Source organism: Seriola aureovittata, chromosome 16 (genome assembly GCF_021018895.1).
Source record: "Seriola aureovittata isolate HTS-2021-v1 ecotype China chromosome 16, ASM2101889v1, whole genome shotgun sequence".
NCBI classification, from domain to species: Eukaryota; Metazoa; Chordata; class Actinopteri; order Carangiformes; family Carangidae; genus Seriola; species Seriola aureovittata.
The window spans coordinates 24518737-24544362 of NC_079379.1; the positions used below are offsets into that span (position 1 = coordinate 24518737).

A 25626-nucleotide genomic window follows, 5' to 3' on the forward strand; every position below is an offset into this window, starting at 1 on the left:
AAAAATAGTCAAACAAAGACAATCAACATTAATTGTAATTAACAATACAATTAGCTAATAATAAGTAAAGCTCTGGTTTGCTTTTATCAGCACTTAGCCTTTGTTGTGAAGGAATTTATATCTGGAGTTAACTGGATTTCAGTTGGTCATGTGTTCCACAGTTGACAGCCCTTTATGGAGAAAACTGATTGTCCAAATTTAGATCTATGATGCCATTCATATATCTGGAGAGAGACTCTAGGGTTAAACTGCTGATACATTTATAAACTAATTCGGGAAAAAGCAGAGTAAAGATGAGTAAAGCTCTCAAAACCAAGTAGATTGTATCTTTTCAGTATGTGATAGTTAAAGGCTTTTTGTCCGTTATTTTCAAAAACACAATGTGCTGAACTTTTCATTTAGTGAAACTCAAAGTCTCAAAGTGCCACAGTAACACAGAACACACAGTAGGACAGACAACAAGTGGGAGCTCCCACACCTTTGAACTAAAACTATAGCGAGGTAAAACATGGAACCGATAGTCAAGTCTCATATTATTTGCCAGAAACAAATCTATCAACATGATTTGGATCAAGTTCAGCTCATTTTTTTTTATTAGCAATATTTCCTGCTGATGCTCCGATGCACTTATAGAGAATGCAGCTACATTTTGAACAGCTCGAATATAAACTTCTCACCCATGTTCGAACGACTGTTTGAATTTTGAACAAAAAGTGACATCCCTAGTGCAAGGATGTGACGGGTCTGACTGTAGATGGTGATGCTTGAGTCCATACTGTTATACAATATCTGTGATGACAGATTACAACCAAATAAGACAGTAAAACAGCTCAAGTGCCGGTAACTGAAATTTGATGCATAATCGGACCCAAATTCAGCAAGTAATTTTCTGAAGCAGAGTACGTGCGTACGCAGTCACAGTTGGTTAATACAGTGCTGCACATATCAGTGTACGTGACACATCTCCTGTTGATAATCACACCGTAGCCACAAAATGTCGGAATAGCAGCAAGGTTGCTGGTGATGCTTTTTATGAACTGTATGTGAAAGAGCACAGTGTTGAGCTGACATCACTTTCAGTGCAACCAAAACCAAGCGTTTCACTTCAACATCCTGCCGTTAGTCTCTTCGCGTGTCCCTTCACATTAGAGATGAAGTTGTGTTCTCAGACGTTAGCGCACTGATTCAGGCTGAATGTTTGTCAGCTGTCTCCACGGCAGGAAGCAGCGGGCCCAGGGATGTAAGCCAGAAGTCTGATAGTCTGTTTTGAAATGTGTGTCCATGTGTAAGTGGTTAGTGAGTCCAGTGCGACGAGTGAAGGATGCATCAGGTTAAATTCAGATTAACCGGTGACAGCTCCTATAAACACACAGGAAATGGCTGTTCAGTGATACAGTACAGTTACTCTAGTGTAGGTCTGACTGTTGTTGATGCATAGTACTGTAGAAATGTGTTATGTCAACAGTCAAGGACATTCTTTAACCCACTGACGTCTTCAAGATGTTTCTATTAATATCTTTGGGATAATACAGCCATGGTTTAAATGTTAGAATTTTTAGACTCTAATCTCCGGTTCATAGTTTTGCAAGATTAAGTGACTCTAGAAGGCCAATGAGGAGGCCTCTAACATTTCGTTCATTTTAGGCATTTATTATACATTTATCTACCATTTTATGTATATACTGTGCTAATTTTAGGAACCTAAGACTTTGATAAACCCATTTTAATCACCAAAACAATTCATCCACATCAGTAAAGGTTTGTTTTCACAAGAGATATGAAGAATTTCAAAAACCGGGTTTAAATTTTTCAGCATTAGGGGCAAATGAACGGTTTACAAAGTGTTCTAGGACAAAAGGGGGCTCATCATAGAAAGAGCTGAGATTGTTCTGAAAATTGTGATATAAAACACGTTTAAAAAGGTGCGACAGCTGCGTAAGTGTTTTAGTTCCTAGTGGAAGAGGTCGTTAACTGACTGAGTGTCATGTCTGTTAACTGTCAAACAAAAACTGAAACCTGTTCTCCAGATTCATGGTAGATCTCTATTTTATATCTGCTGTTACTCAGTGAGATAGATTTATATTTCGAGCCTCTGTGTATATTGGTGAAATTATTCATTCATATACCAAGAGGTAGCAAACCTGCCAGCAGATAAGCAGAGCTAAGAAAGAAATCCTCTGTGATTTAAAGAGTTTTTTTTATTTTTTTACTAATTTCTTTCTGTCTCTCTTCTCTGTGTTTGTGCACCTGCCTCCTCGACCTGCCTCCTTCGACTGGCCTCCAACCCAGCTGTAAGTACTCTGACTCACATCTGCCGGCTTAGTCTCTGGGCTCTACAGACCGAATCAACTGTAGTAAAAATGGCTCATAAAAATTCACTGTTCACCAAATGCTCATAAATGGATTTTGTTTTTTGTTTTTTTTTTAAATATTTGACATTGAGTCATTTGAATCTAGTGACACCTACAGCCTAAAAGGTCTAATATGAGATCTTTGAGGTTATAGTTTCACCTTTGTCTCACCAGGATTTTATATTTTTTGGTCCACAGCAACAGAAGAACCTGGAGGGCTATGTGGGCTTTGCAAATCTACCCAACCAAGTTTACAGAAAATCAGTGAAGAGAGGTTTTGAGTTCACACTCATGGTTGTAGGTGAGTAATGATTTTAAATTCTCTTTTATTGCTTTTAAATAAAAACATTTTTTTACATAATTTTCTGCATTTTCAATTTTTTTGTGTCTTTATCAACATGGATCGTGCATAAAAATAAACTATGCTAATGCATCAATCATGCATGATGGTGATTTGAACATGTTTACAGCCTGGTACAAAAGAGATAATTTCCTGCTTCATGACACCTGTTTATATAATTCACCTGTTTACATTTTATTAAGGCTTAAAGTTATGTCTAATGAGGGCGTGGCCTCTTTGAGTGACAGGTGGTGAGCGTATGCTTGCCACAAACCGGCATGCACTGAAATCCCAGCTCCACATGCCCCCCTCCTCTTTGACCATTTTTGGATTAGATGGGAATTAGGGGCTGAATCAGACACTGCCAAGATGGCGACGGTGGGGCAGCTCACTCTGAGCTTCAAAACCGCTCCTCCATGAGGTCACCCACAGGTGACTACGTCCATCTTTATTTACAGTCTATGGCATTGATCTGAGGCAAACAAACACTGATGGAATGACCATTTCTCAGTCTGTTTACTTATTGAAATGAGAAGATGTCTGTGTTATAACCCACCATGTTGGTGTGTTGAGCAGTCATGCGTTTCTCAGAAGCTCCAGCAGTCATCTGTCCAAACACATTAGAGATAATTGTAGTTGAGGAGGAGACGTTGCACATAAAACAAAAAACAAGACTCCAAATGTTTGCAATTTAGCAGCACAGGCAGCCCACCGCTGCTGCATATGTGTGTTTGCACTTGTGTGTGCGTGGCTTGTGTCTCTTGGATTGTGTGGTGGTGGGGGGGGGGAGGTTTCCTGTCATTCCAATGATGCAGCCAAAGTGAAAGAGCCAGAGCAGCTGATTTAAAGCGAGGCACACCCACAGAACCCTTCCTTTTCTTTTTTCCTGCACGTTGTCCAGGGCTACCTGGGCAGGAAGAGGCGCTGAATGATTTCACAATGTCACATCCTGTCCACTGAGTTTGTGGCTTTCAGTGTCTACCTGCCTCCAGGCCTAAAGAGCCTGTTTCCATGGCGATCAGAGCACCCTCCTCCTTCCTGGCTGCATTCATGTAGTCACACCCTGGAGTTTCCCCCCGCTGTGTACTAGCAATTTTGTGGTGCAGCGTGTAATTAGAATAGCAGGGTAATTTGCCAAGTCGAACGCTTGTCATGCCGGAGATGAAGTGTCAGATCGTCTGTACTTTTCCTTCCTTTTCTAGGGGTTGATTGGAGTGATATAAAACACATTTACCAACCAGGGCGGGAAACCCACTGTTAATGCAATTTATGCAATATCATACAATTTATAGAAAATGCATGTTTCAGAGAGACAACAAGGAAGTAATAGAATTAATGTCATAAACAGTTCCCTTGTTAAATGGAAGGGAATTCTGCCCTTATCAAATAAAGACAGAGAAAAATTAAGCCATCAAACAAATGTCTTAATAAATCTAAATTACCACTTCTTTTCATAATTCATCAAAAAACAAAGAAATTGGAATTGAAATCAGTCACTATTGTAAATTGTCGTAATTACCAATGTTATGATTACAATTCAAAATGTTAAACTAAAAATACAGAATTTGTATTTTTATGCTGAAGTCATAGTTGAAGGTCCCCTGAATGACTTTTTAGAATCTGTGGGTTCAAGTATGTTGTAGTGTTGGTGTGGATGTAGTGGGGGGGGGGAGCTATTGTTGGCGGACAACTGAAAGTGGGCCAGGGCCATTTGTTGGTCAAAGTCAATATTTGGCAGTGATTTACACATTGGCAGGAACTGACCTGGATGTCGGCCACTACAGCCGGAGCTCATTGTGTTCGGTCCTGGTTGACAGAGAGTTGAATGCTCTCATTTGTGTCCCTTTTGGAAAGAATACCTTCACATAACTGAGAGGGGCTTTCAGGAGGAAAATGGATGGCTTTGCCAACAGATATGTGTTAAACACTTGTGTCATGCCGCAGACTTGTTAAACTTTTACTGTCTCCTGCTCCTTTTGAAAGGGAAGTCCCATTCATAAACACAGAGAAGTGGAGAGAACATTACTGCTTTCATACGATAATGTTGAACACAAAAAAATTCCCTTTTTTCTCATTTATCTGCAACATTTTTAGCCAGTTTCTTGAACGCCCTGTTAAATGCAGTGACCTAACGCGGGCTGCCTGTCACAGGTCGAACTTTACCTGCTTCCCCTGTAACAGCTTCTTCCATACAGTGGGAAGTTCTTTTGAATAAACCCCCATGGAAATTTCCTTTAAAGGAAATGTGTTGGCTGCAGAGTGAGCTGTGCTCAGCAAGTCTGGCCCCTTCTGGTGCTGCAGACTGGGATGCCTGGCTGTAATGACACTGAAAGGCTTCTTTATATATCCTGGTTCAGAAAACCTAAAAAAATATTTTACACCAGTTTTCTAGACCTGGAAAACTCATGGAAAATAAGAAAATCTACAATGTCCTGAAATATATTGTGTCGACCTGGAAAACTCACATCTTTTCATCTTTTCATGACCCAGAACACACATCCAGCAGAGATTCTCAATTATGTACTTGAATTTCAGGAGTCTCATATTGTTTTTGTTCTAAAATGAAACATCATTTGATGCCACATAATTAATATAGTTAATATATCACTTAATTTTGTAAAATCCAAATCGAGGCGATCTTCTGTCCTACTTCCAAATTAGACTTCCTTGATTGCTGTACATTAACATACATTAAGATTCACAAGTAGCCACAGAAGGTTGGACATCCGTGTTTGCTTCTTGATTTGGTCTTATCAGTCACAGCTGATCCTATCACATGATCCTATTGCTGAAATGATCGATGACGTTCTGCTGCCATGAACACTTTATACTCAGTTCCACCTTGTCGTCGGCCCAGGCAAAGAAATATCTGATGTTTTTCACCGCTGCTGTTCCCTGTTCGTAGTATTTTCTGCAAGTACAGTGCGAGTAGACGGTCTGCTTCCTGTTAACACCGGCATGCACATGCCCAGTGTACATCACCGGTCATTCGATATGAGTTTGAAGGCAGGTAGTTTGGACAGAGCTGAAACGCTCGTCTGCAGCAGTGTGGACCGAGTCTGACTCACAGAGCAGCGAGGGTAGAGAATATTTTTCAGTCAGTCAAAGCCAATTATCATCTCATCAGATCTCCACAGCTAATGTCAGTCTTGTGGCAGAGTCATCACCATAACTCCTGAGCTTCATGATTGGTTCTTGTGTAACCAGAGCTCCTCGTTCGCCCTCTCCTCTCACTGGGCCTCGATCAGTATCTCACCGTGTGGCTCTTTAGTCCCGCTGTTCTTGTTAGCTCTCGGCTTCCTTAATTCAAGCTGACATTTATATCATATGCATTTCACCCACAGTTTGCACAGAACAACAGCCCTTCCCCTGGTAACCATCAGTCTCCAGTGAGTAAGAGCTCAGCCTTGAACAGATGTTTCATCACAGACCAGTTCAGTGATCGCTGAAACGTTTCTGTTGAGTTTGCAAGATAAATGTGGCTTTACCCTCTCGGGAAAACATTTGACTCCGAGACAGCGTTGAGTGAAGGATCCTTTTGTATGATGTTCTTCATCACGCCGTCCTCCTCTCGTGGAGCGTTGAATGTTGTTGGCAACGGTGGCAGCATCTTGGCCCCGGCCACTTGTAAAGGTCAGGACCGGCGTATGACTGCCTCTTCTCTCACACTGAAGCTTTTGTTCAGCCGCTCCTTGTTGCCCTCCACTCACCCCAGTCTTAACAGGCACACTGCTGATGGTATTGGATTACCACAGCCAGGCGCTCCCGGTTCATGCAGAGTTTTTGTTTTTATTTAAGCTCCAAAAAGAGCCTGAATATGTGCTTTAGAAAATTGCACCAGATTAATGTCTTATCATTAAATTATTCAAAGTTTACCAAAATTAAAGAGCTACTAACATTAGCATGCCTGGCTAACTATCTGACTACGTATAGCAGCAAACTAATGCATGCTAGCTAATATTAGTATTGCTCCCAAAGCCAAGAGTTAGCATTTAATTAATTAGCTACATAATTTCAGGGATTACAGACATTACCGTCATGGATTCAGGGTGACATTAGCAGCTCTCTGTTGGATGATTTATCTGGAATTACTTTAACAAACTCATCGTTTAATCCAAATCCTCGAGGCCTCTTCTCTTACGGACTCGAGTGAAACAAGGTTTTAAAAAATGTTCACAAAAAATGTGACTTTACCAGATAATCATTAAGTTGTAGTTAAAGAAAAAGTTGTTCCATAAATCCTCTCCAAAAGAGGGGTGGTGGGTCTAACTGGAGGGCTGGTTTCTTCTGGTACAATAATAAAACAAAACATTTTTCAATTGAGAACTTGAGATTTTCACTAAAGAAAAGGAGCCTGTTAAATTTGTCTAAACACAAGTCGCCATACAAGAACTTCCCCTGATTAAAATCCAGTTTATAATTGATAAAAAAATTATGATTTAAATCAGACACTCAGATCAGAGAATAACAAAACAACATTTTGAATCTGGGTGATTGAGGACCGTGTTTTGACACCCAGCCCTGCCCATCCAGATGTTGTAATTTGTTGTTGGAACAGTAAGAAACAGTTGAAGTGTTGGCCTGGTTTCCCTTAATGACATTGTTGTACAGTTGTTTTAGCAGAGTCACTCTCACAGGAAGCGTTGCAGTGTGGCTGATGAGATGATAGGAATAAGGAACAAGAAAACAAGGCAGTAATGACCAATCAGCAAGTGATGTCATGGGTCTTTTAACCTCAAATGAACTGAATCTCAAACTGTCAAAGTGTGAAGACCAAGAAGATTAGGAATGGAGAGTTTGCTTTTTGATTTCTTTTCTTCTTCCTTTGTTAAAGTGAGACTTCATGATGACTGTGGTGGTTTAAAATCCTCCCTCCCCTCCCTTCCCATGATTCTCTGATTAGATTCCTGAAACGCAGACAGGAAAAGGATTTGGGAGGATAGAACTTGCACCCTGGCCGTCTCTTTCTTCATCTCATGTTAACACGTGCCTTTTTAAAGAAATTGACAAAACAAGGTTAAAGGGATTTATTTCCTGTGCTGAAAAAAGCTTTTGAATCTCAAACATGTGAAGTATGTGAAACGGCAAAAAGACTGCATTACTAATGCAGCTGATAAACATCTGGACATTGTTTCATGCGCCTCAGTCTGGCATGAAAAAGAGGATTAAAAACCAAGTAAGGCATGACATGCATCTGTGGAGTTCACTCCCACACACTCACGCTGCTCTTTGTCTTTCAGGGGAATCTGGGCTGGGGAAGTCGACGCTGATCAACTCGCTCTTTCTGACGGACCTCTACTCCCCCGAGTACCCGGGCCCTTCGCACAGAATAAAAAAAACTGTACAGGTAACACACACCTTTCTTCTGTTCGAGTGTCAACGCAAGTCATTTCACCTGCTGACAAACTGGAAGGAACTTCTTCGAATGTGGTTCAAACATTCACTACAACTCAAGGATGGACTGATTAGATTTTGGAGGCTAAAGGCCAAAGGTCAAGGTCACGGTGACCTCACAAAACACGGTTTTGGACTTGTGAACGCAATATCTCTGTAATGCCTTGAAGGAATATCTTCAGATTTTGGTGCAAACGTTCACTTGATTTCAAGAACAAACTGATGTTTTGGTGGCTACAGGTCAAAGGTCAAGGTCACGGTAACCTCACAAAACATGAATTTGGCCTTTTTGAACCCAATATCTCCAGAACTGCTCAAGGGAATCGCTTCCAATTTTGCACAAATGTCCATTTGGACTCAAGGATGGACTGATTAAACTGTGGTCAAAGGTCAAAGGTCACGGTGACTTTAGAAAACACTTTTTAGCCATTACTCAAGACTTCAAAGCAATTATGACAGAATTTCACACAAATGTTTAATATGTTCTCTGACTCTGGATAAACAGGGATGTGACCTGAAACTAGTCTGAGTGGCGGAGGGATACGACCACGAGGAGCTGATTCCAGTTTTAATCTAGTTTTCTCTTTACTGAAACATGATAGACTGATGTGACCCTGACAACACAGGTGTGCCCCGGCCTTTTCTCTCTCTCCGTGTTACAGGCATCAGCTGAATATTTGCTGTGTGAGATCTTGTTTTATGAGGCTGCTCCTCCCAGCTGTTGTCACCCATGAGTTTATGTTAGACAGTGAAACCGGTTCATCTGCTTTAACAATGAGGTAGTCTGTTTGCCCAAGGCAGAATGTGTTATAGTTTCTTATTAGGCCATGTAATTGTGATTGATTGTTGTTAGGTTTTACAGTTGACACATTTCCCCACATTAACTTGCCTTTTAAATGGTTTCCTATTTAGGAAAGTAAAGAGAATAAAGATTTATTCATTGTGTTGAGTATTTTACAGAAAATCTACCCTAGAACAGGACTGAGGTGTTCCTATTATTTTGCAATTTTGTATTAGACTTTAAAGAACATAAACATTTGATGGTCTCATCTAAATGGAATGAGCTACCATAGTAACCAATTACATCCCAGGAATATTAGGATGTACATATGCACACAAAAATACAATTTCAAACCTTATTGTGATTTTAAAGGCCCTGAACGTCCAACTGCAGTTTCATTGCAAAGAAACCAAAAAAAATGGCAACATGCATCACAACTTTTAAGAAAAGCTGCTGCAAAATCAGGTATTTTAGCCCACAACAATCCCCCCAAAAGAAAGCCTGCGAAATCCTGGACAGGCTGAGTGATACGTAAACGTCCATTTGAAGAGTGAGAGGTGATACCGTTGGTGTGAAGAAGCTCCCACATGCTTCTCTCTCCCGTCCTCCGCCTTTAGTAGTCTTCAGTTTGGGTTAATCTAGCTGCAAGCGGAGCATCTTCCCTTCACCTGCTCCTTGTGATCTAGTACTTTGCTCTAAATCTCCTCTAATCCCTGGCAACACACCGAGGGACTCTGTCTGCCCTTGCCCCTCTGCTGCTTCCAATTTGTTAACCTGCCCATTACATCCCCTCAGCTCCTCTTAAAAGTTTAAATGAGATTTAGACTGTCTGCGATTCAGCTCCAGGGGAGAATGTATTTTTGTATGCTGAATTTAATGCTTGAAATTAAATGTACTGTATGTGAGTATGTGTTGCTCGTTTATCCTTTCACGGACCGAGACAATAAATATACAGAGAACTTTTCTTTTTCTCTCTCCAGGAGCCACAAACTAATTATATTTGAAATAATTGTGGCCGCTTTGTTTCCTAGTCATGCCAGAGAACCGGACGAAACCCAGAGGAATACTGAATGTAATAGATTCCTGTTCATTATAAGCTGACAGAGTGGGTGTTAAGTTTTGGAGGTGATAGGCCAGATGTCTCTGTTGTTCCTGGTTAATAAGGCTCCGTTTGCCCCGAGAGCATATAAGGACAGGGACTTGGTGATTAGCCAGCGAGGCCACGTGCACTGAGCTTAGTCTTGTTTTGCCAGTGCACAGGCACGCCTCGCTTTTCGCATCAGACACTCACTCCTGCTTCCGTGGAATTTTAGGATTAAAATAACAACAAAAGTGCAGAAAACAAGTTTGACGGAGGCGTGATGTCGACGAGAGAGATGAGAGGAGAACGGACACAGACTGGTTGGAGCTGGCAGAAAGACTACGGTCACTCAGATAACCACTCTTTACAGCTGTGGCAAGCAGAATGTACAACATGTCGAACCTTGAAGCCCGAGGCTGAAGACTGGAAACTAGAAGCACTTCCTCATGGTTAAATGCCTCCGCCACTCAGGTCACCTCCCTGTTTAATCCAGAGTCATAAAATATGAACCATTTGTGTGAAATTTAGTCATAATTGCTGTGTGAAGTCCTGAGTAATGGCAAAAAAGTAACCGTGACCTTGAACTTTTGACCTTTGACCCCCAAAATCTAATCAGCTCATCCTTGAGTTCAAGTGAACGTTTGTGCCAAATTTGAAGGGATTCCTTTGAGGAGTTCTGGTTCAAAACAAGTCCAAAATCATGTTTTGTAAGGTCACCTTGACCTTTGACCTTTAGCCACTAAATTCTAGTTGCTGTGTCCTTGAGTCCAGATGAACGCTTTTACCAAATTTGATGAAATTCCCTCAAGGCGTTATGGAGATATTGTGTTCACAAGGCCAAACCCGCATTTTGTGAGGTCACCATGACCTTGACCTTTGACCTTTTATCCCCAAAATCTAATCGGTTCATCCTTGAGTCCTTGTGAATGTTTTTGCCAAACGTGAAGAAGTTCCATCAAGGCGTTTGTAAGATATCGTGTCCACGAGAATGGGACGATCCTTATCAATATAAATGAGGCGTTCGCTGTCTGACACCTGAACCTGACATGAGGCGGGATCCTGTCCTCCGTTCATCGCAGCAGAACTTTCCCAGAATCGTCTTGAGACTCCTGCCGAGGCGTCACTCGGCGAAACGTCCGTCCCATCCTCGCCCGAAAAATATCAAATAAATTCTTGTTGTATATTATATGAGAGCCGCTAGCTCTCTGTAGAATTACAGACTCAAATCTCTTAATTCCTGCTGCACGGAGAGAAGACCTGAGCACGCTGTTTTCTGAAGGGACATTCAGAGCGCCTCGCTTTATGAACCATGGCGTAAATACAACAGCTGCTGACTCATGACTAGGTTGATCCAATCAGTCACACATTCTCCTCGCTGATCACGCCTTCCTCAGCACAACGGGCCTTTAATGTTAACTCTCAGTCGACTGTCAGCTGACTGTCAGGTGACATGTGACCTCATTCTTTAATGTAAACGCATCCTCTTAACTCTTACGTACGTTACAGCACATCTGTATTGTATTGTATTTGTATTTGAGGCGCTGTGCTTCATCTTAGATTGTTTAGTGGCAACAACATAGTTTTTCTAAATTTCCACACCTGCAAATCTTTTCTATACATTTACAAAGTTGAATTTGAAGGGTGACATCATGGCTGCGCGATATTCAATTACATTTCGACTAATTGTGACATACAGCCACAGCCTTGTAATCTTTTAGTCAAACGTTTCCCGCTCTTTTCAGGTGGAACAGTCGAAGGTTCTTGTAAAGGAAGGAGGAGTCCATCTTCTGCTCACCATCGTCGACACCCCCGGGTTTGGTGACGCTGTTGACAACAGTAACTGGTGAGTTCAGCTAGTTGTCATTGTTTTAGATAAGTTCTATGAATGATGATGGTGATGATGATGATTATACACTGTGACTATATCACTGTACTGTATGGTGTGTGGTTCTCAGCTGGCAGCCAGTCACCGATTACATCGACAGCAAGTTTGAAGATTACCTCAACGCAGAGTCTCGGGTCAACAGACGACAGATGCCAGACAGCAGAGTGCAGTGCTGCCTGTACTTCATTGCCCCGTCTGGACATGGGTAGGTACTACATTTTATTAAGGTGTATTTTAAATAAGGCATTTCACAAATGTACCACTTCAACATCACAATGTTTGTTAAGGCTTCCCTGCCATGTTCATAGCATCAGATGGTATATAACTGATTAAAGTGGTTTAAAAAAACATAATGCTACATATTTTTTTTTCGATTGATAAATTAATTGTTTTAAAATCTGCTCATCACATTGTCTCAGAACCAGGAGATTAATCCTCCGAAGGCTTATTTTTGAATGTTTGTAAATTCAGCTGGGAACAAAAGTATAGTTGTCAATAAATAGTCTGTTGGTTGATTAGCTGAGTCGGTCAGTAGATAAAGGTCCTGACATAAAAACACCATTGAATTAGACATTAATACAACTCACCAGTTACAAGGAAACACATGCTTTTTTACTTCTTAAAGCTGAGACCATAATCAAAAATGGCACCAAGATGTTTGCCAGGATGTTTAAAGTTCCTCCAGACATGTTTAAACGCTGTTAAAATCCACTGCTGCGATAAATATTTAGTTTAACATGGTTTTCACACGTAAAAAATCTCCTTTTCAGTTTGGTTAGCGTGGTTAGCATCTTTTCTGAACAGTTAGCAAGTTAGCGTTTTTTCAGAACGGTTAGCAGAGTTAGCATCTTCTATTTGTTTATGTTGTTTGTTAGTTTGTAACTGGCAGTGGCTGACACAGTGTTAGCGGTTGTGCTAATGCTAACTCTCGCTATCTCTGTACTGACATGGTTTCAGGTGTATTTAGTCCCGAGGTCCAATAATAACAATCGTTGACTTGTCTTTGTTCAGTTAGAGGAAGTTACTGGACGTCTAGTCTCTGATCATTAAGTTCCTAAGAGTCTTTAAAGCACGCTGGTTATTTGTTGTTGACGGGAAAGATTCATTGTCATTACATGTCCTGGGAAGAGAGAACAGGATCTATGATCCGTCCATGAGGTGACTGATAGAGAAAATGCCCAGATTGACTTTCAGTATCACGGGCTCGGCCACCCAGAATTACTGCCCCCTGCCGAAGGCTCTGTGGCTTCCAGCCAGTTTCCAGCCACTGACTGTCTCCTCCCCTTCTCCAGCTGCCTGACGAGATGTGTCTAGATTCCACAGTAAACACACCCACTCAAGTGGCGCTCATTCAACCGCAGGGAGCCATTAGATGGTGGTTTGTTCACAAAAACACATTGACACATAAACCATGTGATTGCCTCAGGACACCACAGGGTCATCTTTCTTTCTTTCTCTGTCTTTCTCTCTGTCCAGCAAAGGATTTATAAACCTTTGCTCCTCTACACTTAAAAGACAAATATTGTACTTTTGACTTCATTTCTATGAAGTGCTCTTACTTTGAAGCAATTTTGAGTCAGAGGAATTCATTTTATTTTACTTTGAAAAAGTGATAGACCATACACTGTGTTCATCACAGGAGGAAAAACAATCACAGCCAACTCCTCCACTCTGTCATGTTGTGCTTGACGCATTGTTGAGCAGCTCAGTTTGAACTTGGCAGAGGCGACATTAGATAAAGATAAAGATTCTTCACCAGAGACCAGGGTCTGACCTGAAGTCCCTGTTCCAATTTTTAGAAAATAAAGAAAGATTCATTTGGTTTTTTCACTGTGTTTACCACGACCAAAGTCGCTGCCGAAAATTCACGATCCAACATGAGAAAACACATTGAGGTTCGTAATGTTTGTTTAATTCCAGATAAACTTTAGAACGGACCGTTTGAAGTAGTTGCTGTTTTTATGGCGTGCTAACTTTAATAACTTTAGCAGCTACAACAACATAAACCTCAATTCTACCCTCATATTTCCCCTTAATGATTCTTGAAGTGATGAAATGATAATAATAAAAAATGACTTTTCTGGTAGATCCCATATAAAAAAGTGGGAGCACAGCTCTTAAAACTCCAGCCTCATGAAATCTGTAGAAGTCGCCCCCTCCTCCTCCTACACATGAAATATGAGCAGCTGATTTCAGGCGTGCTGGGTCAGCGTGGTCAGAGTGATGACAGTAAGCTGAAACGAACTACTGCTCGTCCTGGTGGACAGATGAAGCATTGCAACTGTCTACACATGCGGTGCTCAGGGGCGTTTACAAGACGGCGCTGCGTTCCTTTCGTCACCGAGGGCGGGTCACATACCGGCCGCACCGAGGATCAACCTGTCGGGGACCGGTCTGCAGTTTTAGGTGGTTACTGCTGTAGCTGTCCTCTGGAGAGGTTTTCCCCTCACCTCATTATGGGAAGTAAACAAGCTGTTGTGTGTCTGTGTTGTGTGTCTGTGTTGCTCGTCAGACGAACAGCAGTCACTCGGCTTTCTCTGGCCTCCAACCGGCCAGGAATAACATTAGTGTAATCTGGCCTGAGCTCGCTGACCCAGAGACCCCTGTGTCTTGGCTGCGGCCACAGCCAAGCGTTAACACACACACACACACACACACACACACACACACACACACACTGCCGCCTACAACAAAGGGTGGTTCTGCAGTACAGTGCAGTTGATCCTGGCGGCCCGCAGTGACCCGGTGTGTGGCGCACTGACCACGGCCTTGTTCGCTCTCTTGGCAAATGAAAAGCACCGGACGGTTCCTTTCATTTTCAGCATCTTCGCTGTGTGTGTGTGTGTGTGTGTGTGTGTGTGTGTGTGTGTGTGTGTGTGTGTGTGTGTGTGTGGTGTGTGTGTGTGTGGTGTGTGTGTGTGTTGTGTGTGTGTGTGTGTGTGTGTGTGTGTGTGTGTGTGTGTGTGTGTGTGTGCTTGGGTGTGTTTCAAAGGGAAAGGATGAGTTTTTTGTTGATGTGTCGTACTGTGAAAACAAGCGTTATGTAACGTGTTCAGTGGCTTCTTCAGGTCTGAAGAACAAAACGTGACTATAAATAACTGAACAGACCAAACTCGACACAGAAAGCGGCCGTATACTCCGACTGACCATTTTAAACAAAGCAGTAACACAGAGACAAACTCTACCAACTAACTGTGAATGCAGCAACGTTCTGGTTAATCTATCAGTTTGTAAAGTGGATTGTTGACCATTGATTGGTCATAAAATGGGATTTCATCTTCATCACACAGTGTCCTTAAGCTAGTATCACAATTAAACTCTTTTTATTGAACACAGTCATTGAACATTCACAGTGATGGTGGAAAAAGTGAGCGATTTAATAACTGGTTGAACCAAACCTCCGGCAGCAATAACCTCAAACCAGCTGTTCCAGTAGCTGCTGATCAGACTGGCTCGATGTTCAATCTCTCTTATTATCCTGGGAACTACTAAAGACACGTCACAGAGAACTGGGAAGCCAGAGGCGGCAATGATCAACAACTAAACCCCTTTTAAAGTTTGTGTTTGTCACCTGTTACCTGTCACCTGTCACTGACGACCTTGTCTCTCGTGTCTCCTCTGCCTCTGTCCCCAGACTGAAGCCCCTCGATATTGAATTCATGAAGCGGTTACACGAAAAAGTAAACGTCATTCCCCTAATCGCCAAAGCCGACACAATGACTCCCGAGGAGTGTCAACAGTTCAAGAAACAGGTGTGTTACGGTGTTACAGGTGTGTCTGTGCTCTGTTTATGTGGCTGGATGATTCAGTCGCTCTGAAAAAGACATTATCCCTCCTGAGCTATTCACATGGCCGATGAAATACTAATATTCCACTTGTATTCAGGTTTACATGCAGGCGTGCAAATTTCATTTCAAAATGTTTAAAAAACAGTGTGTGTTTCTCCGTCTGGTCCAGAAATGTGGGTTATTCTTTCAGGCGTGCATCTCCGCCGCTGCGCTGCAAAGATGCATGTCCTGAATCTGCTGTGAATCCGTCCAGTGAATGCTCCTAAAACTCCAAATATTATCAATATTATCACGTGTGTTAAGTGGGAAAAAAGCAGAATGTGGAATATCCAAACCGAATATGCTGCTTACATGACCTGCATCAAATATTGTCATATCTGGAATAAAAGTGGAATATTAGTATTTGTTAGTTAATATATGTAAACAAACTTTACTGAATTCAGTTGTGTTCCACGTTCCTGTTGCTCCATTTATACTTGTAGTTTATAATTTAATGTGTAGATTTGTATTTATTTCTTTGAATAGAAATGGACTGTGTGTGTGTGTGTGTGTGTGTGTGTGTGTGTGTGTGTGTGTGTGTGTGTGTGTGTGTGTGTGTGTGTGTGTCAGTGGAACTATTGATGTTAAATGAACCTGCTCGAACGATTTTCCATTTCACCCAGACTTTCCCTTTTTTTTTTTTTTTTCACTCTGTCGTGTTCAGATCATGAAAGAAATCCAGGAGCACAAAATCAAAATCTACGAGTTCCCAGAGACGGATGATGAGGAAGAGATGAAGATGATCAGGAAAATCAAGGTCTGTTCTTCTAACGTGACCTTAAACTTTGACCCTCTGAGGTCGACGGATGTTTCTATTATTATCTGTGAGATAAAACACTGTAGAAATGTGGTTTAAATGTTGTTAGAATCTGTCGACGCTCCACTTTCCATTATGAGATCGTACGTGACTCACAGCCTCTAAAATTTGGTTTAAGCCGAGTGACAACACAACACATTTATTTACTATTTCACTCACATGTTGCACTAATGTTACGAACCTGCAGACTTTGGTAAATCTATTTCAAGCTCCAAAACAATTCATCCACATCAGTAAAGGTTTGTTTTTCACAAGAGATTTGAAGAATTTCAAAAAACCAGGCTTCAATTTTTCACATCTCTTCTCTCTACGACAGAAAGAGCTGAGATTGTTCTGAGAATTGTGATTTAAGAAACTCTGTTATGTTTTATACAAGTACCAGTAAAAGGTGAATTCAAACCTTAATTAATTATTTTTGGTTTTGGACTGTTGTTGGACAAATATTGATCCAGTTTGCTGCTTCACTAAATTCCCATCAGCTGAGTCGTTTCTTTAATGCAGGACCTTTGGGTTCATGTCACACACAGTGTGTGTGAGCGCACGGTCGCAGTGTATTTATAGCATCATGTGTGAGCCGTGCAACAGTTGTGACCCCTCCCCTCTCTCTGCAGGATCGTTTACCCTTGGCCGTAGTCGGTAGTAACACCATCATCGAGGTCAATGGAAAGCGAGTGCGCGGGAGGCAGTACCCGTGGGGCGTGGCTGAAGGTGAGAGGTCGAAATAACTGAAAGAATTAATTGCTCCAATTTTATTTATTTCCTGTAGTTTTATTGAAATCAAACACTGACCAACGGTATAAATGGATTATTCGCAAAATACAAATTCCACATATGAAGCATTTGTTTTATCTTATGTATAATGAGCAGGACAACTATACAAAGGTTATACTAATTATAAGTATAACCTATAATAATTATTTCATAGTAGTTAATGAAAGATAATTCATATTATGTGCTTATTTACATAAATAAAATTCTCAGCAAGAAAACCATCTCAGCAGATTATTGTTCCTACCAGGCTTCTGCTAATCAAGGTGGATTACTTAAATAATAGTAATAAGCAAACAGTGGAAACCCTGCAGGAGTCAAAGCTCAGCGGCACCAGGAAACCTTTCTGTTCCTGGAAAGCTTCATTAAATATGAATTTGATGTAATTCAGGCGAGTCGTCCCACAGTTCAGAGCCAACAAGATCAAGTCCTTCTGTTAAAGAGTGTGAAAGTGAACTGGTCAGTGATGCACTCGATCGGTGCGTTGTATATAAAAAACGAAGATTTTATCATATTATAGAAAACTGGAGTAAAAGACCCAAAATGAAAACTGAAGGAAGATTATTTAAACAGCATTTGTATTGGATTGAATCTGTCCCAAGGTTTTTGATCCTGTAACCGTGATCACCATGAGGTTTTCAACATACGAGGAATTTGCTTCGGTGTTTTGGTTCATATCAATAAACATAGAAAGAAGAAAAGAAAGATGGAGAAAGATGAAACACGCCAGTAACTGCAGGTCAGATGTCTTGGATATAAATAGAAAAATGTAACAATAAGATAAAAGATTTACAATAAAATGTGAAGAAATGTTAAAGAGAAGAATAAATAGAAAAATATAAATATATAAATATAAATGTCCACTGCAAAATGACTGGGGGGTGCAATAGTTAATGTGATCATCAGTCACATGCAGCGGCTTACAGACAATCAGCTTGTTTCTTTGCCAGTTAACGACTTGTTATAATCAGAGGACGGGGAAATGGCGACATACAGTGGGAACCTAAGACAGGAAATCAGAGTCCTGTTAGACCTGACAACAGGAAGTTGCTGTGACATTGTGGTATACCACATGAAACATGACAATGTACTCGGCTTAAAGCGACGAGGAACCTGTGAACGTGTCTGAAGTGTGATGGCAGTGAGACAGTGAAGGGACGGTGGATCATAGATTGTGTTCGTGTCGTCTCGAGCAGCTGAGTGCGGCTCAGCCTGGTGGGCGACTCGTAGAAAAATGCTTTTATGAAACTGGGAAGAGAGTTTTGGAACAGAAAAGATGTTTTTGGCTCCACGTCAGTATAAATATAGAGAGAGAGGGGAAGAGTGCAAGGCTCCTGAGAAGCTGTGGAAGTCAATCCACCTCAGCAGTCTGCAGAACGCTCACTGCTGCAGGAGGAAGAGAAGCAGCAGCAGCAGCACATGACGCCACCTGCTGACGGTTTCTGGTACTACAGCCATCCACTCACTGCGTGGGAAAACTAGAGAAGAGATCAGATATTAAATGTGTCAAGACCAACAAAGAGATGATAAATAGCGTATTTTCAACAACTAATCTGCCTGTTTATTTGTTGATGTGTTCAGTTGTATTGATGACTAGACTAGTCAGAAATATAAATGAATACATCTCAGGTTATTAGACATAAATATAAATCAAGTGAAATCAAACTGAATGCATCAAAAAAATAAACAGGTAGTTAATTAATGTTGTTAAAGGTTTTCTGTTGCATTTCACAACTGGATAGATATTATATAATATAAACACATGGCCTCTATATAATGTTATATAAATATAGAATATTATAATAATAAAGATCAGGTCATGTATGTTGTTAGTTTTAAAATTTTGTCTTCATCTTTTTATGTTTTATGCATGTTTGATTTTTTTTGGTTTATAAGAAATAACTGCTTCTGTTTGTTACCGTGTTATTACCTCGTTCATTCAGAGATATCAGCAGTGACTGACCAGAACACTTTGTTATAACCAATTAAAATCTGTGACCTGAGCTTCGAAAACAAAAACGTACAAAAGTCGTTGTAATTTTTCTTTAGTGTGTTGTTGTGTTGAAAACCATCAGCTGCATCGTCGAACATATTTTGGTAATCGGTGTGTTTCAGTCCGAGTCCCTGCAGCGATCGGTTGTGGTGTTATAATCTCTCCACTGTGTTGTATCTGAACTCTCTCTCCTCTCTCTCTCTTCCTACAGTGGAAAACGGAGAACACTGTGATTTCACAATTCTCCGGAACATGCTCATCAGGTGAGGAAAAGTTCATAATAAGAGTTAATCATTTAATGTTACAGTTTTGTGTGTTTGTTTTTATTGAGCTGTGTCTGAAGAGTTGGTTTTACGGTTGTATTTTCCATAATTATCATCGTTTTTATTTCTGTTGTAAATCCACAAGGAATAAATCTGGTATTTTTGTATTATTTGTATTATATTTGTATTATAAAAAAGATGATAGCACCATAAATATTACGAATACTTTGCATGTGTGGTGATCTGTCAGTCTGAATGTGATGATCGATGGACTGTAAATAAGGAAACTGTAAAGAACCTCAGACACGGCTCTGTTGAAGGGAACATGGCTGAAAGTGTTTGGTGAATAAATGATGGTGAAATGTTTTCATTTTGAAAGTTGCATAATTAAACTTAACGCTTGTGCAGGTTTAATGCACCTGCAATTAGAGTTTCATTAGAGCCACACTGAGGGAAAACAATCTGAAATTTAAAGAGTAAAGTCTTTATTTCCCTCTAAAACAACACGGAACCTAAAATTACAACATTATTCTCACAATATTTGGATTTAATTCTCATAATTTCTCATAATCTCACAGTGTTAATGGAAAGATTAGTCTCTCATTTGAAAACGTCAGTGAACCACTCAGGTGAGAGTAAACACCGTCACTCCTGTTTGTTGTTGTTGTCTTCCAGGACCCACATGCAGGACCTGAAGGACGTGACCAACAACGTTCACTATGAAAACTACCGCAGCAAGAAGCTAGCCGCCGTCACCTACAACGGTGTGGACAACAACAAGAACAAGGGGCAGCTGACCAAGTGAGTCCACAGCATCGACACGCCGCTGTTGTTTGTAGTGTGAGCTGATGGGAAAATGTTGGTGGAGGGATCCTGGTTTCATCAGGATCCTGTGAGAACATCGATCACTGTGTAACCGTGGAGGAACCTGCAGGTCAGAGGTCAAAGTCTGGGGCGAGAGACCTGCAGATTAGAACGAACAAGCTGTCACTAAATCAGCTTTAAACCCTCTCCAGACCCAGACATAACTAGCACTAACACCCACCACTAACCAGTCACCAGTATCAGTAGTGTCTAATGTGACGGCACTAATTCAGCTGCTAATCCGGCTGCAGCTGTCAGTGATCACCAGCACACCCTCACAAGCTAACGCATGGTTTATGGCCGCATGCTAAGTGTCTGTGCGTTTGTTTGTTTTTAGACCTGAGACGTCTGACGGCATGTAAGTGATTTCACTTAACTTCTCCAAAGAATCAGTTTCACTCCTCTCTCTCTCTCTCTCTCTCTCTCTCTCTGAACATATTCCTTTTCCCCGCCTGATAGGAATCTCTTTTCTTTTCTTGGCCCTAAATCACGTTACAATACAAATATCATAGTTTATCAGCTTCTGCATGAGCTGTGTGTAATATATCTAATCAGAGTTATTCCAGGGTTCCCATGGATCCTCCTGATCCTTAATACGTTTCATCAGATTTCATTGAATTTAAGGGAAAAAAATCAAGGATTTGAAAGTTTGTGAAAACACGTAAATATACACGGGTCATTGAAAATGCTTGAATTTATATTATCTGTTCAAACAATACTTACCACTGGTAAAACAAGGCTGAGACCATGAAGTCTGCCATCACTGCCACACAGCACAATCCAGAAGTTTTCCTCCAGTATTGTCCGTGAACATCTGTGTAGTTAATTCTCATTATAAAACCCTCAGTGCTGTAACAGGAATTAACCTCGATCCCTGTCTCAAGCTCTGCAGTGTGAAGTCTGTGAATCTGAGGGAATTGAACTCGGAAAATCCTTGAAAAGTCCTTGAATTTAATGTTTGAGAAGGTGTGGGAACCCTGTCTCTAAGGCCTGTTGGCCATCAGCTGTCTTAGCTTCCTGCTCTGCTGTTTCATCGCACTTTTCTGATTAATTAACCACGACACAACCACTCGCTCATTAACCTTCCAGTTCGGCGTGAAGAAGGGAACTGTCCGACAAGGGAAGCTCGCAGTCGCACGAGAGGCAGCTTGTATTCACACCACGTTCATGTCGTATTGTTCAAATCTTTAATTATGATAATGATTCATTTATATTATTATTTCAAAAACTACGTTACAAAATCAGTGAAATTAAAACAATCAGGTTGGTACCGGACTCCCCTTATAAAGGATTCATGAATGGTTTATAACTAGTTCATTAATTAGCTTGTTAACACTTTATAAATCATTTATAAGCTGTTATAACACATTAGATAAAAAGGGCAACAGTGACCTGCTGCTTGCCAAATAGTGAGCCCACATTTCTCTGTACTGTTTAGTTACTGTGTTACAATGTGGACACACTCAAAGAACGCTAACGTTTGCTAATTAGCACAAAGTTCAAAACATTCATCAGACACGTTTCGCATTTACAAACGAGATGAAATCAGTGACTGTTACAGAAACGTGTTTTTATAAGTTTGACCAGCAGGAAGAGTCGAGACGCTGAATCAGACGTTAGGCTTCGTTCTCTCCTGAAAAGCTCCTGTCACCTTCCAGCTGCCACCCTCGCTGGAAGCCGCCTGTCACCGAGGGCTTCCAGGGACGGCGAGCGAGCTGGTCTTTCCTCCTCCCCCTGGTCCTGCTTCTTCTCCTTTTTCATCGCAGTCACAAAGTGTTCTTTTAAGTGCATGTCCTCCTGCGCTGCGATCCACGTAGCGGCCGCCGTGCGCTGTTTGTGTGAACCTGCGTTGTGTCCTCAGGAGTCCTCTAGCCCAGATGGAGGAGGAGCGCCGGGATCACGTGGCCAAGATGAAGAAGATGGAACAAGAAATGGAGCAAGTGTTTGAGATGAAGGTCAAAGAGAAGCTCCAAAAGCTCAGAGACTCGGAGGCTGAGGTAAAACCGACGATGCTGCTTTTTTAAAAAAAACTATATGTTTATTAGTTTTGGTTCCTTTGTACATTTTGCTCTTGGGTGACCCTGCAGCTCCAGAGGCGTCACGAGCAAATGAAAAAGAACCTGGAGGCCCAGCACAAAGAACTGGAGGAGAAACGTCGCCAACACGAGGAGGAGAAGGCCGGCTGGGAGGCTCAGCAGAGGATCCTGGAGCAGCAGAAGCTCGACGCCTCCAGGTAAACACACCGACACACCGAGGTCACCACAACCTTGACCTTTGACCTTTAGCCACCAAATTCTAATCAGCTCATCCTTGAGTCTAAGTGAACCTTTGAACCAGATTTAAAGAAGTTCCTTCAAGGCGTTACTGAGATATCGTATCAAAAACAATATGGCTGCTGCTCTGACCGTCACCGGCGAGACATTTTTCCGCCTCATCACATGAACGTTGTTGTAATTCTACACGTTTTCGTCACGTCTGAATAAACCAGGTCACTTTAACATTAAAGGCACGAACACGAGAGGGATTGTGTCAGACCAACCGGACGAATGCTTGACTTCTCTTCTTCTCTCGTCTTGTTTTTACAGAACCTTGGAAAAGAACAAGAAGAAGAAGATATTTTAACGACTCTGGAGGACCTACCCGATGTTACGGTGTGTTATATTTTTGCCAGCCTCGATCGCCAGATCCTCTGTCGATCAGTCACAGTTTGACCATGTGACTGTGTAATAATCCAGTGAACACCAGGGGGCAGTATCGTCCGGACCAGCCTTTCCTCCCTCATGTTCCTCTTTAAAGAACTGTTATCACTGTCCTATGATCTGGGTCATCGCTCACATAAACAACTATATTCACATAAAAAGAGTTCAATCTTTCCTCTTCTTCTGTCGGAGCGTCCGATGTTTCACTGTTTCCTTTTAATGCCAAAAAACAATCACATTTAATCTCCTGCTCCCCCGTCTCATGTCATGCAAAGCCGCAGCGTTTAACTTGATTCATGTGTAACATTTTAATACTTACTGTTCTTTTGTTTTGGCCCTGGTGTATAAATTGTCTTCATTTTGTTTCCTGCATCATGTTTTCTCGCCCCGCTCTTGGAAAAACAAGCGTGTACTCCTGACTTCGCTGAGTGAAACAAACTGAAATGAAAAACTGCTCATGAAGTGTTTCTGCATGAATTCATTTGAGGTTCTTGTGCCGATTCTGTACAAAGATGTTTTCCTACACAAACAAATCTTTCCGGGGAACAGGTTTGTCGGATGGTGGAGGGAAAGCTGAAGCCGAGGCTCCTCAGTCAAACGGGTGACAACTCAGTCACTGCACCAAGCTGGCTTTTCTTTGTATCACATTTAGCACAGTTTTGTGTTCTGCATCTGTATTTTTGTAATGTCTCGTTTTTTGTTTTTATTGTACAAAGTCACATAATAAAATTGTGATGGGGAAAAATAACAGCTGGTGTTGAATTTTACGGCAAAAAATGTTACTAAATACTCCAAAGGCACCGAAACTACGGTCTCCAACCTGCTGATGATGATGCTGCTGGGCTCAGACCTTCCTCCAGATGTTGGAAACATCATGAACGAAGTCTGATCTCACCTGGTGCCATACAGAAGGGTAAGAAAAAAATCTCTGTTTTTCTGAATTAACGAGATTGTTTAATCAATCAAAAGTATCAATATGCATACAACAACAAAATTAGTAGACTTTTTAATGTAAATGTTGAAAATGTTTCACTGAGTCTTTGATAAGTTTAGTTTGTGATGTCATTCAGTCGCACTTTGATGATTGATTTGACTGTCAGTGTGAATATTGTACATTGTACAGTTAAGTATGTTGATTTCCTGCCAAATCTTATTCTCTAAGTTATATATGTGTGTGTGTGTATATATATATATATGTAAATCCTTAGCATGAAGTATAGAATTGTGTTACAGCGCTGTATAAATTGCCAGAACCATTTACTTTGAGTTCAAAAACTGGAAATACATGAGAGCGAAAGTCAGAAAACTTTTATCTTTTGCGAGGTCACATCCATTTTTGACGCCATGTCCGAAGTTCAGATTGAACAGTCCTGAAGTTTTCCTTGAGACATTTGCATCCAGCAGGTGGCAGCACATGACAGGTTCAGGGACCGTCCGGTCTTTTCAGCTGCCTTGTCAGTGTCTCTTTGATCTGAGGTCGACGGATGTTTCTATTAATATCTTTGTGATAACACGGCGTAGAAATACTCTTTGAATGTTAGAATCTGTAGACTCCACTATCTGTTTCATATTCAGATTGTACTTGACTCTTAGCCGGAGCCGGAAGGCCTCTAAAGTCTGGTTATAGTAAAGGGAACCACGTGGGAAATAGGTTGTTCTTGAGTTCTGTGAGATGAGTGGTTCTTAAAGGAGATCTTAAGTTTAAAAAATAGTTCTTCACTAACAGGAAGCTAAAAGTGTGTGAATCTTTATCCTGTAGCAAAAGACAACAACACATCCTCATCACTAATGTCTGTCAGTGTCTCTGTTATTTCCATAAGATCGAGCTCTTTCCCTCTTTCCCTCTTTCCCTCTTTCCCTCAGCACGTTGTTCTTGTTGGGTTGGAAACGCTGGATTTCAAATATTCAGAGACACTGAACCAGTTTCACAGGAATCATGTTGCTAGGTAAGAGCTTGGGTCCATGTTTACTTCCTGTTTACTGTTTAACAGGATCATTTATGTTGGTTATTCAAAGTGAGGTGTCTGTTCCCACAGACAGCTGATACATTGATCAACTCCGGTGTCTAATTAATCAATCGATATTTGCGATCACCAGATTTTTAACAGAAAATAAAAAAATCAGTATTTTTTTTTTTTAATGTTACCTTAAATTTCTTTCCTCCGACTTGTTCAAACAAACGTTCGGCCCTTTGGACTCTCCGCCGCTGTGAGTTCATCACACCACAGCCTGACGGAGAGTCTGCTGCGGCCTCTCCTCTTGCTGATTGGTCGGCTGAGCTCTCAGGTCACCCAGGTGAAGGCACCCTCAGCCAATTGCTGAGGCCGTACGCTGAAACCTAATGTGTCGACCCACATGACAACACAAGAAGCGTCACAAATCACGAATCATCTTCTGCTTGGGGCCCCAGAAAGGTGGGGGCCAGCCCTGATCTGTCGACCCTTGTACTTAATAACCCACTAAACACACAGGTATTTGTTCTGGTGTTGACCCGGGTCACTAACAGCTGCAGTGATACCCGGTCCGCTCCAGCCCTGAACACCTGACTGTGTTTTTATTCACA

General features: G+C 41.3%; 1 protein-coding gene across 3 annotated transcripts in view; it reads left to right on the top strand.

Annotated features, from left to right (window-relative positions):
- LOC130184000 (septin-7) overlaps positions 1-23811 on the top strand; it is a 29136-nt gene extending 5325 nt beyond the window's left edge. The window contains exons 1-13 of one of the 3 annotated variants that reach the window (XM_056399735.1): positions 2514-2652; positions 7932-8038; positions 11690-11790; positions 11903-12037; positions 15467-15584; positions 16324-16416; positions 17088-17184; positions 19449-19500; positions 20176-20301; positions 20702-20722; positions 22226-22361; positions 22452-22597; positions 22950-23811. In XM_056399735.1, coding sequence (XP_056255710.1) covers positions 2643-2652; positions 7932-8038; positions 11690-11790; positions 11903-12037; positions 15467-15584; positions 16324-16416; positions 17088-17184; positions 19449-19500; positions 20176-20301; positions 20702-20722; positions 22226-22361; positions 22452-22597; positions 22950-22986 — 1179 coding nt within the window. In that variant the 5' untranslated portion in view covers positions 2514-2642 and the 3' untranslated portion in view covers positions 22987-23811. Of the gene's footprint in view, positions 1-2513; positions 2653-7931; positions 8039-11689; positions 11791-11902; positions 12038-15466; positions 15585-16323; positions 16417-17087; positions 17185-19448; positions 19501-20175; positions 20302-20701; positions 20723-22225; positions 22362-22451; positions 22598-22949 lie in introns of those variants that run through there. The other 2 variants (XM_056399737.1, XM_056399736.1) reach the window with 2 other exon arrangements.
- Positions 23812-25626: the final 1815 nt, after the last annotated feature.